This window comes from Falco naumanni, chromosome 3 (genome assembly GCF_017639655.2).
Source record: "Falco naumanni isolate bFalNau1 chromosome 3, bFalNau1.pat, whole genome shotgun sequence".
Classification (NCBI taxonomy): domain Eukaryota; kingdom Metazoa; phylum Chordata; class Aves; order Falconiformes; family Falconidae; genus Falco; species Falco naumanni.
This window is the reverse complement of record NC_054056.1, coordinates 2,598,154-2,612,771: the sequence shown is the minus strand read 5'-3', so window position 1 is coordinate 2,612,771 and position 14,618 is coordinate 2,598,154. Positions and strand designations below refer to the sequence as shown.

Genomic DNA, 14,618 nt, shown 5'->3' with positions numbered 1-14,618 from the left:
ACACACTGCTGCAAACAGAGGAGGAGCTTTTTCACATCGGAAGATGCGGGGTGTGCTCCCACCACTACTGCCAATTTCCTGAATGGTCTCACACAATTTCCCACCTCTACATCTAGTTCTCTCATCTAAAGCAAAGGCAATTTTTCATCTGGTTTTCTGAAGGCCCTCGCATTCCTGCAGTACTTCCTCCTGAAGTTTTGAAAACTTCAATATTGACCTCCCCACTCTCTTAATACCACGTACCCAGCTGGATACCTGGAGAACACAACTGGCAAGGGGCATACCTTCTTCCCCAGCCAGGGCAAAACATTTCCCAAGCCAGTTTTCTTCCTGTGAAGAATGCTGCTGTCAAATCTCAGAAATCCACGCTGCTAATACTAGCCTCACCGCAAGGTCAGCCAAAGAGGACTTCCATCAGAGATGAGCTCTGCTAGAGAGGGCTCCCTGGAGATTATAAGAATAGTACAGTCAAGCCCAGATGGCAACAATGTGCAGAGCACATTTCCAGCAAACAGAGTGACTGGGCAGAGGACTATGCAAGCTAAAGTCCACCCTGATCTCTGCCATCTGCTAGTTAAATGCTGAAGTCTAGGCCAAGGCCTTTGGGAAAGGTCAGGATAGTCTTACAGGGTCTCAAGATACTGCTTTTGTTCTCACTATTTGCTTCTCAGTTCCTTGTTAAAAGATACTAATCTCTCTGTAAGGCAGTTACTTGGAGCCAACAGTTTAGGTATTATTGCAAAACATACACTTAAAAGAGACTGGAAATTATATTGGCAGTGTTACAGAGGGGAGCAAAGCGCAGCTTTGGGTCAAAACAAAAAAAAAAATAAATCTAAGCTAGTAAGCAATTCCCATGTGATAGTTTAGGAGAGCCAGCAAAAACTTCTAGAAAGAAAACAATACTGTGAGAACGAAGCTAACAAGAGCTGGCTCTTGGAAAAATAAAATGGCCAGTAACGAGCCAGAGTATTGCCAACAGCTCATGTCCAAGAGAATCTTTCTGGGAAACCAACCCAAGTCATTATGCTGGAAAGCCCTCAGGGACTAGGGACCCTGAGGCTAAAAGCTGGCAAATTGTTTCATAAGTTAAAGCTGGTCCCAATGTTTTCTACTGCGTAAGAATAATTTGTTTTAGCCTACAGGTCTCTACAGAGCAAGGGGTAAATTAAGGCTGCTTCCTCTGGGAAGGGAAACAGAGTGCTTGGCAGAGCCCTGCCCAACGGGACCTTTTTAGGTTTCCCACCACCGCTGACATCCCTTCAGCCCAACGCCCGGCCCAGCGCACTCAGGCTCTGGGCTCTGCTTCACCCCTTGCAGCCCTACCGCCCCTCGGTGCTGCTCCTCGGTGCTGCCCCGCGCACCCAGCACAGCGCACCGCTACCTGGTGGGAAAACCATCCCAGCTATTTCGGGCAGCGCTCCACCAAGCCAGCAGCTGCCACAAAAATGCGATGACTGTGCCTCCACAAAAGCATCTTTTGGAGACTCATTCACCCAAAATGGATGCAGTCAGAGCAATTATTCTGATGGATCTTGTTTTCCAGAGGGGTGAGGAGGAGACCTTGCTCTATCCCTCTGTTTCAGAGAGTAGTTAATACACCAGGAAACAGGTACACTGATGCAGAATGATAAAGGCAAGGCTTTTGTTTGCAGCCCTCTCATTTCCAGTCCAGCTACTCATAGTTACAGGAGTGTACAGAGTGCACAGAAGGCAATAAATGTGCTTCTGTGCTGGCAGAGAAAAGTCCTGCATTGGCAGGGAATATCAAGATGCTGTCTAATGACTTTCCTCCTCTTCCAACTCCTTTTCTGATTCATGTTGCCATCTTCCTTGCAATTGACCTAAATAACATGTTCAGGCAGTGCTGGAAGTATTTCCGCCTCATACTTCAATAGCAGCAAGATCTCCACATCTGGAAAGGGTATTTCTCAGGAAAGTTACACCGCAGGTGTCTCAGGAGCGAGAAAGGAAGAAGTGCACCCTGTCTTGTCTCATTTCATCAGTAAGACTTTCTGGCTGAAGGAGAACAAAGGTTGCCCAGGAGCAGAGAAAACACATGCTACGTCTGTGCCCAAGCCCTGGCAAATCTGAACAATGTGGGCAGAGTATTCAGTTACCTCATTTCCAGGTGTGCTGTCAGCATGAGCCATGACTGGCTTGGGATGAAAGAGAAAAAACTGTTCCTAGATCTGGACTTGTCTGCATCGTTTATGGTAATTATTGCCCAGCAGCCTTTAATCCTTTAATGTCCTATCACGCTCTCAGCCCTTAGTTTCTCTATAACCTTTTGATTGCTGCTTACCATTCTACATATGCTACAGAAGAGGCTGGAGGACAGAGTGCAAGACCGCATTATCCCACGGAGCCAAGGCTTGCCACCCCAGGCCGCAGGGAGAGGAAAGCAAAGAAAGCCACTGCAAAAGGACTACAGCAGGTCAGCCATCTTCAGACACACAGCAATTACATATGCTAGCAGCATACAAGCACTTAAACCAGTTGTCAATCCAAGCAGTTGCTGTACCTCTCCAGCTATTCACTTCAGCACCTTTTATAAGGGAACACAGGACTCAACAGCACTGCATCACAGGGACAGTCCATCCCCCAGCACTCCACAGTGGCTTCACACATGGAAACATTTTTGATTCCTTCCCAGTCTCATTCTTTCCTTCACCCTAAGTTTAGGCACTCCTGGTAGCCATGTAGATCTCTCACCTCCTTACAAGCCCCATGCAGACTACTGATCTCAATGTTATCTTACAGCAGTGGCCTCCACAGGCTGCGTACTGAGTCAACGAAAAAGTCAATTGAAAATGCATTAATTGCCGACAAGGAAACAGAATGTGGGGAACTACAGGAAAGTGTTTTGAAGCTGCATGGGCTGCTGTGGCACTTGCAGCTCTCAAGTGAGGAAGTGCTAGGCTGGGGTTTGCGCACTGTACCTTGCAAGGCAGGCACGAGGTCCTCAGCAGCCTAACAGATGCCTTTCTTATTCAAAGGATACACATAAATACAGCTCCCCTATCCCAACAGAAAGGAAGTTATAGTTGACTGCTACCACCTCTTTTTCAGGTAACAGAGCTTCAAAACTAAAGCAGAGAAGATGCAAGCAGAAGTCACACATCTTTGTGCTACAGCATGTCTGTTTAGTCCACAACAGCTAGTCTGTATCTGTTATCTCTACATTTTTTTTATTAGCTCATGTTTACTTTGGCTGCACATCCAAGCAGTCATTTAAACAGGGCGAGAGAGGAAAATCTTGGACTCCCAACAATGGCCAAGCAGTTTAATCTGCCACTGGGGACAATGTCTTGACTCCTATTGGCGTTTAGTACTGGCAGGGTCAAGTGTAACATGTGCTGAAGGAAGCACTAGGGAAGCAGATCTGCGGCCGTTCCAACAACACCGAGCATTTCCTTGAGCTATTCAGAGGTCCCTTTCCCCCTTGTGTGTAGAGAAAACAGCTCCAGCTGTCCGGTCACCTGCACACTGGCTTCTCCGCTCACTGAATTTATGACATTTGAGGCTGCTAACAGCTCCAGGTTAGATACAGCACATTCCTCTGGCTTACAGCTCAGATGTTCAAAGCTAAATTAGGAAGCAGTTAGGATTACGTCCTTGGCACCAGCTGCCAGGTTGGTGCTGGAAGATAATTTATACTCCTGAACTGGCACTGGGCAGGTTGGGCATAAGCATCAACAAACTTTCATCCAGCGATGACAACAGTCAAAAGGGTCTGGAGTTAATATTTATCCATGGTGCTGATTTTAAGGAAAAAAAAATTTCCTATTTGAAAAGTTCAAAATACTTTACATAAAAGAACTATGCAGCTTGCAAGCCTAGGACATTCTACAGTAATATATTCAGAGGCAAATAAAAAAATTATACAAGTTAATGTTGTCAGATGACCACAGGCCAAATAAAGCCAAAGTGAGACTGAGAACAAAAACATAAATTTCAGCATTTTCATTCCATTGCTATTTGGATTCTGTGTTGAGACATTTCTAAATAACTCTTGATTAACTATTAACTTTGCTCTAACGGACCTGTCTTTCCGATTCCTCCCAGAGTAATATTATCCTCTCAGTGGGCTCCTGTTGAGTAAGGACAGAACCATTTGTTAAAACTGTTCTCCATTTAGCAAATATCAACAGACACAAAGTGAGTCACTCAGCAGAGGCAATTCTGCTAGGATGAAATACAGGAAGGTGGAAGCCATGTGGCATTCTTCCATTTCCCCTTTCCTTTCACAATCAGACCCTTGATATTTTCTTCAACAGGAAAACTGACACCCCTCCTCCCTGTAAACTGCTAACAATTGTATTTTACACCTGGCAAAACCAGCGCAAAACAGAAGGAAGAGAAGAAACAAAGAGCAAGGACTTTTCTCAGCAACTACATCTCCGCAGAACGAAGCATTTGTCTTTCCAACTGCAGCTAAAGACCCACCACTTCTTAATGGACAAATCCTTGGAACAACACAACCGCTTTCATGGGAAATGCCACCTCCTCGCTGCGCAATGACTGCAGAATGGAAAATGCTGCAGCAGCTTCGTAGGGAGCAATCAGAGCTGTTAGGGCCGGCTGTGGGACCCCAGTCCCATTGAAACCAACAAAGCATGTGCAGCTGAACCTCTCTGCTTGCAAACTCTGAGCCCTCATACTTGGATGTCCTATCCTTTAAAAGTGATCCTAAACTCTTGGTGGTAATCTGAAGATCAAATAACACTGGTTTCTCTGCCCCCTAACAACTGGACTTTTCCTTTTCCTAGATGCAGGTGGTGTCTATTGTTATAGCTGTCTTTAAAAAAAGAAAAGCAACCCCCCATCATTTACACTGGTTTTCATGACATCACCAGGCAAAACATTTTCAGGTTCTCTCTGAATTTTTCCACTCTGGCCATTGAAATTGCACCTATTTCACAGAAATAGTCAAAGCCCCCTAAGGAACGAGGTGTAGCAGCTTGTGCTCTGGAGACGAACGCTGAGCAAAACTGCAAACGTCATTCGCACCAACCTTCCTGCCGGACCAAGCTGGGCGCTCCACGGTGGGCACAAGACCCAAGAGCAGCAGATGTCGACCAGGGATACTGAATACTGACCACCAGAGGAAAAACTTTTTCCTTACTTGAGCAGTTAAAAGAAATTACGAAGTTGTCTGACCAGTTAAGAAGCTTGGCTTTTATTCAGACCAGCCAGCCCTCAGTTTTCCATAAACACCTTCTTTGTCTATGGAAACTTTCTCACACAAAAGGTGAGGCAGAAGCAGAAAGGTTTACACTCATGTCTCCATCCCCAGGCTACTGCTGCAATTAGGGCTCTTCAAGCATGACCTCATGCAAGCGAAGGACAGCAAAAACTCCACAGGCATGAATGAGGACCTCAGCAGGCTACCATGAAAATCTTGTGCATCAGTGCTGTGATTACCATAAAAGTCCTCTTCCAGGGAGAGGGGGTGGGAGTCACTTGAGCACTACGAGTTACCAGTTTATTCTACTTTCCTGCTGGCACTTAAAAAAACAGCAGGCCATGTAACAGCATCAGCTCAGCACAATTAAGAACCCTGAAGAAAGCGACTAACCTCACAGAGCAAGCGAGTCGTGGCTGTGAACAGAACCAAGTGCTTCCAGAGTTGGTGGACTGGGAATTTCAGTAACCTGCCGGCAGAGCTTTTCCTGGCTCCATCAGTCAAGGGTTCACCTCTGTCTTAAAGCTGCTAGGTACAAAACCTAGAAGAACATCGCTGAGCTTACACCCCTCAGGAATCTACTGACCAGCGAACACCACCAGCTATAGCCACACGAGGCTGGTGCTCCACAGAAAATAACCAGCGCGTGTCATGAGGGTGACCACAATAACACGGGCCAGGAAGGAGGCTCCTGCCTTTCTTCCCCACGATGATCTCGGGGAGCTGAGCCACCCACGGCTGGTGGTGTCCTCAAAAAGCACAGCTGTTCCAAAGTCTGCTCTGAAATGAACTGCAGTGTAAACAGGAAGCAGAGCTGACAGCAGACATGCCGCAGATGGCTGCAAGTCCTGCAGAGGGAACGGCAGCGTCCTACCCACCTCCCCACACCAAGGCACCAGCCTCAGCTTCAGCACAACAGTCACCGCTCACTGGATGCTGTCCTGCAGCCAGGGGAGATGGACAGATTTTCTCCCAACAGGGGCCTCAAAAACATCCAACATGGAGAGACAGTGGTGCTCCAGAAGTTGGGACCATGCAACTGTTCACAGGGCTTTCTGCTAGGGAATTCTGGATATTTCCAAACAACACCCTGCCTTCAGTGTGTTCCCACCACTCCCTATGTGCACGTTTAAGTTCTTATTCCAAAACATACTTTTTGCTGTAGAGCATCCACTATAATTAGTGCCCGCAACTAACTATATTGCCTGTATTTTTGTCTCCTATGCCATGCAACCAATCTTTAAAGCATACAAAATTACAGACCTCGCTGGGTAAGAATTACACTAACACAACTATTGCCTCTAAGGAAGCAGCCAGAAAGAGACGCAAGAGAACCATACGGTCTCCATCCTAGGAAAAGGAAAGAACACAGCACAAAAATAAGACAGGAGAAATGACAGACTTCTTTCCTGCTGTCCTGCTGATGGCCTGTCTCTCAGGAAGTTAAACCACATTTTGACAAAGCTAATTAGGGAAACAAGACAGCTTCCACACCTTTGAACACCAGAAAAATATTACTTACGGCAGATACTTAAATACAAGAGACTCCTAAGGAAATACCCAAGAAAACGCTTCTCAAAATTAACAGTAAAGGAATATTTGACAATCACACATTCATAGCAGCCAAAAGAGCCACAGATTTCTAATGCTTGGTTGAGAAGTCAGAAAAGTAAAAGAAACGTGCCCACAGCCTTTCCCAGGCATTCACCAGCAGGACACTGCATCCATCAGACCCTTGGCTTGGTCCTGGCCAGCCTTCCCTGTGCTCCTGCCATAGGCTCTCCACTGTGGAAAGGTTTCTTTATGGTTTTCAAAACTGAGGAACAGCGAATGTATTAAATTAAAATCTAAGCATAGAGACCACAAAGCCTGCACCGTGAAAGTAAGTAACCATTGCCGTACACCATCCATTTCAGCTTTGAGTCAGTGGAAGGTAATTCCTACTAACGTCTTCACCCAAGCTAACTATAAAGTACATCCACATTTCCATGAATTCTCATGAAATAGTCAAAGCGATTAATGTAACCACAAGTACAAAATACTGACAAAACTGGAAACCAAAAAAGAAAACATTACCCGTAAGAAAATGTAAAAAACGGAAACAAACCCGTGTCTAGTAAAAAAACACTTTGAAAAGATGCTGAGCTGTTTTTTAATAGCAAAATTCAAACTGTGACTTGAGTCTTTGTTTAGCACACACACACACAAAAAGCAAGGCTGCGAGCAGTCTTCCCCCATAGCTACCCGGCGATTCTCTGGAAACATAGCAACCGTTTAGGATGTGTTGAAAAATTCCCTGTACTACGTTTGAGCATTTGGTTTAAGTTTAGTTCAGGGTTTATTGGCTGGATAAAGTTTCAGAGCTTTCTTAATAAAACACAGGTTAAACATTGCAACTTCGCGGTCTGGGAAAGAGACGAGGCCGAAAGGTTTTTGTTCGTTTTTGTTTAGGAAGCGAGTGAGCCGCGCTCGGCGGCACACACCAGAGCGGGGCTCTCCGGGAGAGCGACATCCCGGGTAACGACACAGCAAACCCGACCGGGGTCCCCGGGGATGCCCCGTCCCCCACCAGTGCCGGGGACGGCCGCCACCGAGGCGCCTTCCCCCAGCCCCCCGCGGCCAAGGCGGGCGGCAGCTCCCACCACCGGCCCCGGCCCCCGCCGCCTCCCGCCGCCCGGCCCGGCCCGGCCCGACCCACCTGGTCGGTGTCCCGGGGCGCGCCCCCACTCGCTGCTCGCCCGGCGCTGGCCAGGCTCGGCGCGGCTCCCCAGCCCCACGGCGAGGTGCCCGGCCCGGGGCGGAGCTCAGGCGCGGCGGGCTGGGCCGGGCCGCTCCGGGGGCGGCGGGCTCGGCCGCCCTGTACCCGCCCCGCACACGCACCCGCCGCCGGAGCCAGGAGGGGGCCGCGCCGGCGGTGGGAGCGCGCAGACGCTGCAGCAGCGAGGCGGCGCGGCCCCGGTCCCCGCGGGATGCTCCCCGGTGCCGCCCTCCCGAGACAGCCGGCCCAGCACCGGTCCTTCGCCTCCCCGTTCGCTTCAGAGCGGCCCACCCCAGAGCCCGCCCCGCGCTTCCCCGCTACTCAGCTGGGCAGGCGTGGGGCTGTGGCGGGAGGGCTGCGGCGGGCTGCGGGAGAGCCGTCGGCCGCGGGCTCGGCAAGGGCAGCGGAGAGACACGCCGGCTCCCGCCCCACGGGGCAGTCCCAGCTCGGGCTGCGGGCGCTGGACACTAGGCGGCCCCGCGGAGCGCTCCCCACCGCCGGCCCTGCGGCTCCCCCTCCTGGAGCCGCCGCTCCCTCGCCGCGCCGCCCTGCGCTCGCAGCGCGCCCCGCGGCTCAAACACGCGTGGGACTGGGGGTGCCCGGCCGCTTCCCCGCGCCGGTCACCGAGGCTGCCGCTCGGAGCCCGGCCTGCGCACCCCGGCAGGGCGCGGACAGGGGCCGCGCGGGGCGAGCCGCAGCCCGGGGGACCCAGCAGCGGCAGGGCTCCGCTCCGGGACTCAGGCCACCCGCATCCGCCAGCCTCCCCTCCCACCGGGGCCGAGTCTCCCGAGCGGGCCCTGCCGCCGAGCGGCACCAGAAAGGGCGCGGGTGCCCGCGCTCCGGCCGGGCCCTCAGGGCCGCACACCGGCAGAGACGCCCCCGGCCCGGGGGCGGTCGGGGCGGGCCCAGGCTCCCACCCGCGCAGCAGCTGACGGGGCCGCGCTCGGCCTCCCGCCGCGGGGCCCGGCCGGGCAGGGGCAGCGCTGAGGCACACGGCCCCGCCGTCGCCATGGAGATGGCGCCACTTCCCGGCAAGCATAGCGCGACCCTTCACCTACGAGGCCACGCCCCTTCCTGCCACCGCCCAGCGCCCGGTGTTCCACGGCGTGGCGGCGGCAGCGGGCTGCGCGGGACTAGGCCGCACCGGGGTACTGCGGCGGTGGGGAGGCCTGAGTGAGGCGAGCGGAGGCTGCTGCTCCCGCCGCCGCCATGTCGTCCGCCTTCAGGAAAGCCGCCAAGTCGGGGCAGCGCCCGCACCGCGAGCGGGCACAGGTCAGTGCGCTGGGCCGTGCCGCCTCCCCCGCCTCAGCCGGGCTGCTCCGGGCCGGGCCGTTCTGGTGCGGGCCGCGGCGTCCGCCTATGCTGTCTATACCTTCCCTCCTAGCCCGCCGCCCGGAGGAAGCTGGGCCTGCTAGAAAAGAAGAAGGACTACAGACTCCGCGCTGAGTGAGTCGGGCCGCTGCGAAGGGGGGGGATGGCCCGGGCTGGGCGCGACGTGCGGCCTCAGCGCCGGGGGCGGGGGAAGGGGCTCGGCCCGGCGGCTCTCACGAGTGTCACTGGGCTCCAGAGCGTTGCCTGTGGCCGCAGCGGTGCCCGCGCCGAGGTGCCGCGCACTGCAGAGGCGGCGTGAGGCGCCAGCGCTCTCCAACGCAGCGGAACCGCTGTGTCCGATCCCACCTGCCAGGCTGCTGTGCGGACCGTTCCGTATCCCTGTGCCCGAGGCGGGGGAGGGCGACGTGGAGGACCAAGGCCTCACAAAATCGTTGTTATTATGATCAATCCAGGACTTAGAAGCATTATCTTCCATCTTTAACGGCTGACTTTGTAGAAGATCTAGGAGTCCTGAGCAGCTGTCTAAGCTTTGCAGAATGGGTGAACATGTTTCCGTTACTCCTCTGACCCTTACTGTTGGACACTATTTGTTTCCAGCGTTGTTAAAGGATAAACTGTAAAGCTAAAGTAATTTGGGTGGCCAGCTCTATATGTGGAGTCTTGTGTGAGGTCTCAAGGCTCAGAGCATCACTTTTAAGGACTCAGCATCTTGTTGGGGAATGTGAATGTGGAGAAACTGCTGAACAACTTTGGGTTTATTCTTTTTTTTCACCCGCAGTGACTATCACAAGAAGCAGAATGCCCTCAGAGCACTTCACAAGAAAGCTCTGGACAAGAATCCTGATGAGTTCTATTTTAAAATGATACGTACAGAGCTCCAGGTGAGAAAGTAAATTGCCTTCAAGCAGGGTTGCACTCTATTACTTGTAAGCAACATAATTTCTTTTTACCTTGTTTTAGTTTTAATTTATAAATCAGTAAATAAATTAGTAGGCTTGGTTTGGCGCCAGTGGAAGGCTTTGAAGAAAATGAGGGACAAAGGGCAAAAAGGTTCTTTTGCTTTTATTATTAGGACCCATAGTACACTATAGCTGGAATGGTATCTGTCTGCAAGTGCAATGTTCCATCTGGTTTTAGGATGGAGTTCATAAAATAAAGCAGCCAAAGGATGAAGTGACCCCTGAACAGGTGAAATTGATGAGGACGCAGGATATTAAATATGTGGAAATGAAAAGAGTGGCAGAAGCCAAGGTAATACTTCACTTTTTTAGTGTTTTCCGGTTTGCTCAGAATTGTGCTTTTTAGTGTGGGGTTTTGTTGTTGTTGGCTGTTGTGCTTTATGTTTAGTGAAATCTGATTTGTGTGATAGTGGAAGTGACAGACAGAAATGTCAGTGGAGCTGTGTATATAGAACCTAAAGGTATACTGAATAATAAAAACTACTCTGCATTATTATAAAACATGGCAATTTCTTATGTAAATTTCAGACATTATAAACACATAGTGTTGCTTCTCATATTTATAAAGAATTGAGGAGTACTGCTACTGCAGTGGGTTGTTTGGATATGGCAGGCGGTCAGTCAACAGAAATGTGACCCATTTATGAAAATGGTTTCATGCTCTGATGTTGATTCACACACCATCACCACAGATGAAAAATTATAAAGTCAGCCTTGAATTTTCCTTCATGCTTTTGCTTGTGATTTCATGGTAATCGTTCCTACTTTGTCTGCCATATTGATACTTACTGTTTTGAAAATTGATCTCTATGTATTTGGCTGGGAAATAGCAGAAATTACTGTTAACCTCTACTCAAAAAGGTTATGAAGACATGACATAAATATACACTAGATGTATTTTCAAAGATTAAAAAAGAAGGAAGAGTTCAGATGCTTGTACATTTGAGAAACAAACTGGAATTGACTTCATGGAGTTATTTACCTTGTTTGGCAAAACCGTAATTTTTTTTCCCCGGCAGAAAATCGAGCGGCTGAAGTCAGAGCTCCATCTCCTGGATGCCGAGGGGAAGAACCCCAACCAGCATGTGTTCTTTTTTGATACCAAAAAAGAAGGTAAGATTTAAATAGGCTTTATCAGAAAACTTGTTCTGTGATGCTTTTTTGTATGCTGTTTAAAATAGCATCGTGCTTTCTTTATGCCATTGTCATAAAAAAAAAGGTATTTCCCCCCCCCCCCGGAATAATAATTCAGGTGCTCTAGAAATCTCTTTTGGTTACTAGGTAAGACCTCAGTTCTGCAGGAGCTATGTTGCTGGGGCTTCCGTTGCCAGTTGTACTTAAGCTACATGTTTGGAAGGTTTGCTGAGCATTAGTCAAAGAAGTCCATGTGAGTTAATTACTAAATTTCTTTTTATTTATAGTTCAGGAGTTTGATATTGCAACTCATCTGGATACCGTTCCAGAGCTCGTAGATAGAGTGTACAACCGACCGACCATTGCAACATTGCAGAAAGAAACGCTGAAGGGAGCTACTGATCCTGCCCACTTAAAGGTACTCCTGCTATTTGTCTTACAGTTTTCTTAATGGTTTACACATTTCATATAGTAAGCACTAGAAAGGATTTGTTGGACGGTTGTGGAGAAGAACAAAGTTCTTCTGTTGTCTTAAAACTTTTATTGGTGATGTAAGGCTGTAGTGAATGTCACTTAATTATCAAGTGCCTGGAGCCTACAGTGAAATCTTCCCCTGGACTGACCAAGAGAGAGTCCCAGTCCGCTGTGGTTTATAAATAGAGAGTTGTGACATATAGGCTGGAACAGAATGGTATAGAACTGATTAGGCAGTTTCCTTGGCAAAATTCATGTATTTCTCCTCTGTTACACAACATACACCTATGGGACTATCTTTTCATTAGATTTTATGTGTTTTCAGTGTGGTTTTAAGTGTGATTTTTGCAGCATCCACTGTTAAGTCTCACTTCACAGCTCCCCAAAAACCCTTGCACCCCTGAATAGGGATGTGAAGAAACTTATCCCAAAATAGATGTATCTGTTCTTGGGTTTCTGATCTTGCAGTATTTTTCATTTAGGTTCTGAGCTTGATGTGGCTTGAAGTTCAGGATTTGTCTCCCCCCTTCTTAGAGACATTTCAGCTATAATCTTAATTCCTGGCTTTCCTATTTAAAGTATTCTGTGATTCTTCAGGATGAGTTGCTTACGCAATCAACTTTCATTCTGATGATTTAGTATCACAGTGCTTTTGTCCTAGAAGTAGCTACACTTGGCTTTAACACTGTAAATACCACTTAATTAGTTTAGATATATTGGGCAGTCCTGTAAGTTTGAGTTGGTATGTGTAAGGTAAAATTAAAGTTGTCTAAAATGCCGATTGGTAAATTTGTAACTTGCTTTTTTTCCAAATCAGATGTCAGATAACAAATACCCTGTGGTCCCTTTCTTCTTGCCAGCTTTCTCAGTTTGGCTTGTCAGTAAAGCAGTTGGACAAGTCGTAGACCGACAATTTTATCCTCTAAACATCTGAGTCATACTTGAAACATGTTGGGATCTGTTCTTCTTAATTTAATTACCTAAATCACACCTGCAGTAATACCATTTTTGTGCTGGGAAAGCCATCCGTTCTTAGTAGGTAAACGTGACCAAACAAGTTGCATTATGAGAGGCCTCTGTGCAATTTCTAAGCACTTCAGGAATTGGTCTCTGGTCTTTTTTTTTTTTTTTCTCCTCTGGATAAACTGGATTTTTGTTAAGGAGTTAGATATTCTCTTGCACTCAGCATTGAAATTCAGAGGATTTAGAAAAATTAAATTCCAGCCACTTACTGAACAAGGTTGCACAGCATCTAAACCAAGTTGGAAGAGGTTTGGATTTTTGTGTTTGGATTTAGGAATTAAGTCCTAACTAGAAAACATCTTGGTTCTCATACTAGGGGTTAAAATGGTTCTGGAATCCAGCCACAGAATTTAAATAATATTATTTAATATGATTTTAAAATGTAAAAAATGTTTGTGTGGTCCTAGTGCCTCAGAACAGGTTGGTTACAGACCATAGCATCTTGTTGCTCTCTGTCGTAAAGTAGCTTCTTTTTCTTCTTCCAGAAATTAGCCCAGCAAAGGAAGAATCAGTATGACCTGCTGAAGCAGCGCATTGAAAGAGAAAAGGCCATGTTTGTTATTGCACAGAAAATCCAGACACGTAAAGATCTTTTGGTGAGAGATTTAGTTCTGGTTCTTTGAATCTGTTTTGTTAAGGTCATTAGATCTAGTTTTGTATGTATGTGTTTCTTCACTCTGATTTTATACTGACACTTCCAGGCAACTCCTAAAAATAACTAATCCTTTTAGTAGGGAAAAAGCGAGGAGATGAAGCATTTCAGTTGTACCATGGCTATATGTGCTAGTCCAAGTTTTACCATGTGAGCAAGGACAAAGACTCACCTTTGAAGTGGTGCTCACAAGTATTTTCTAAAATACTGTTGCCATCTCTCAAGTACTAAATCAATACTTTCAAGTAGCAGAGGGAAGGAACCATTTCTGTAGGTTATGAGATCTTAAAAATCCCAATGACCAAAACAATTGTCTCAGTGGGACTCACCACTCACTGGTGCTTGTGAACAAAATAGATTGTGCCCAACAACCTAAAGGTGGGAAGAGTGGATGGAAATACAATTCCCACCTAAACAATGAAAGGCAACCATTTTTCACTAATGTCTTGTCAGTCCCAGACAGGGACTTTCTTATTTATGAGGGTGGGTTGGCTTTTTTTGTTGTTTTTTTTTCTTCCTTTTTGCATGCCAGCAAATATTTTTTTCTTGTTCTTTTTTCCAGGACAAAACTCATAAAGTAAAGGTGAAGAAAGAGACAACAAATGGTCCAGCTATTTACAAATTCAAATTTCAGCGGAAACGTTAATAATTCTGTTAAATGATTGTTACTGGCTTTGCTTAGAAAGAAGGAGGATCCTCCTTATGGAGGAGGACTGATGCACTGTGTGTTTGTTTTCCGCTGCAGCCTAGCACTTTGTTAAAACGAATTACAGTGGGCCTGCCGTAGCCATAAATATATTGTATCTAATTAATTGATTAATAAATCAGAGAGTTTGTTCTCTTGGTATTTACAGTGGGAAGCCACAAGAGGTGCCTGCATGTCCTAGTAATACGCACCATAAACCACCCTTGAAAACTCAAGGTCAGAATTGAGAGATGGGTTGCAAGGAGCATGCAGATGGGAAGGGTTCTCCGGGACTGTAATGAGCAGTGCTGTGGCCAGTGCCTGTGGCGCATCCAAAAGCAGAAGAGATTTCAAACCAGCTTTTTTAGCTGTCTTTTCAAGCAGGTTTAAATTGAATTGTCTTTCTAATCACT

At 47.8% G+C, this 14,618-nt stretch overlaps 2 protein-coding genes across 5 annotated transcripts in view; one reads left to right on the top strand and one right to left on the bottom strand.

Moving 5' to 3' along the window:
- The window catches only part of FHL3 (four and a half LIM domains 3), a 30,498-nt gene extending 22,507 nt beyond the window's left edge, over positions 1 to 7,991 (bottom strand). Inside the window, exon 1 of one of the 3 annotated variants that reach the window (XM_040586166.1) lies at positions 7,887 to 7,991. The gene's annotated coding sequence lies outside the window, so the exon portion shown is untranslated. Of the gene's footprint in view, positions 1 to 5,581; positions 5,870 to 7,886 lie in introns of those variants that run through there. The other 2 variants (XM_040586162.1, XM_040586164.1) reach the window with 2 other exon arrangements.
- A 1,048-nt stretch (positions 7,992 to 9,039) lies between these two features.
- On the top strand, positions 9,040 to 14,373 carry UTP11 (UTP11 small subunit processome component). Of its 2 annotated transcripts, none has more exons than XM_040586167.1 (8): positions 9,040 to 9,218; positions 9,331 to 9,392; positions 10,057 to 10,159; positions 10,416 to 10,529; positions 11,257 to 11,350; positions 11,659 to 11,789; positions 13,354 to 13,464; positions 14,083 to 14,373. In XM_040586167.1, the coding sequence occupies exons 1-8, from the start codon at positions 9,156 to 9,158 to the stop codon at positions 14,164 to 14,166; spliced, it is 762 nt and encodes a 253-aa protein (XP_040442101.1). In that variant the 5' UTR covers positions 9,040 to 9,155; the 3' UTR covers positions 14,167 to 14,373. The 2 variants fall into 2 exon arrangements, with proteins under 2 accessions (XP_040442101.1, XP_040442102.1); XM_040586168.1 differs by lacking the exon at positions 14,083 to 14,373 and adding an exon at positions 13,680 to 13,766.
- Positions 14,374 to 14,618: the final 245 nt, after the last annotated feature.

Bases quoted from the DNA above. Each gene is read 5' to 3' on its own strand.
- UTP11 (XM_040586167.1), top strand. From the start codon at position 9,156: ATGTCGTCCGCCTTCAGGAAAGCCGCCAAGTCGGGGCAGCGCCCGCAC. The intron at 10,530-11,256 runs GTAATACTTCAC...TTTCCCCGGCAG, and splicing joins AAAGAGTGGCAGAAGCCAAG to AAAATCGAGCGGCTGAAGTC. The intron at 13,465-14,082 runs GTGAGAGATTTA...TCTTTTTTCCAG, and splicing joins AGACACGTAAAGATCTTTTG to GACAAAACTCATAAAGTAAA.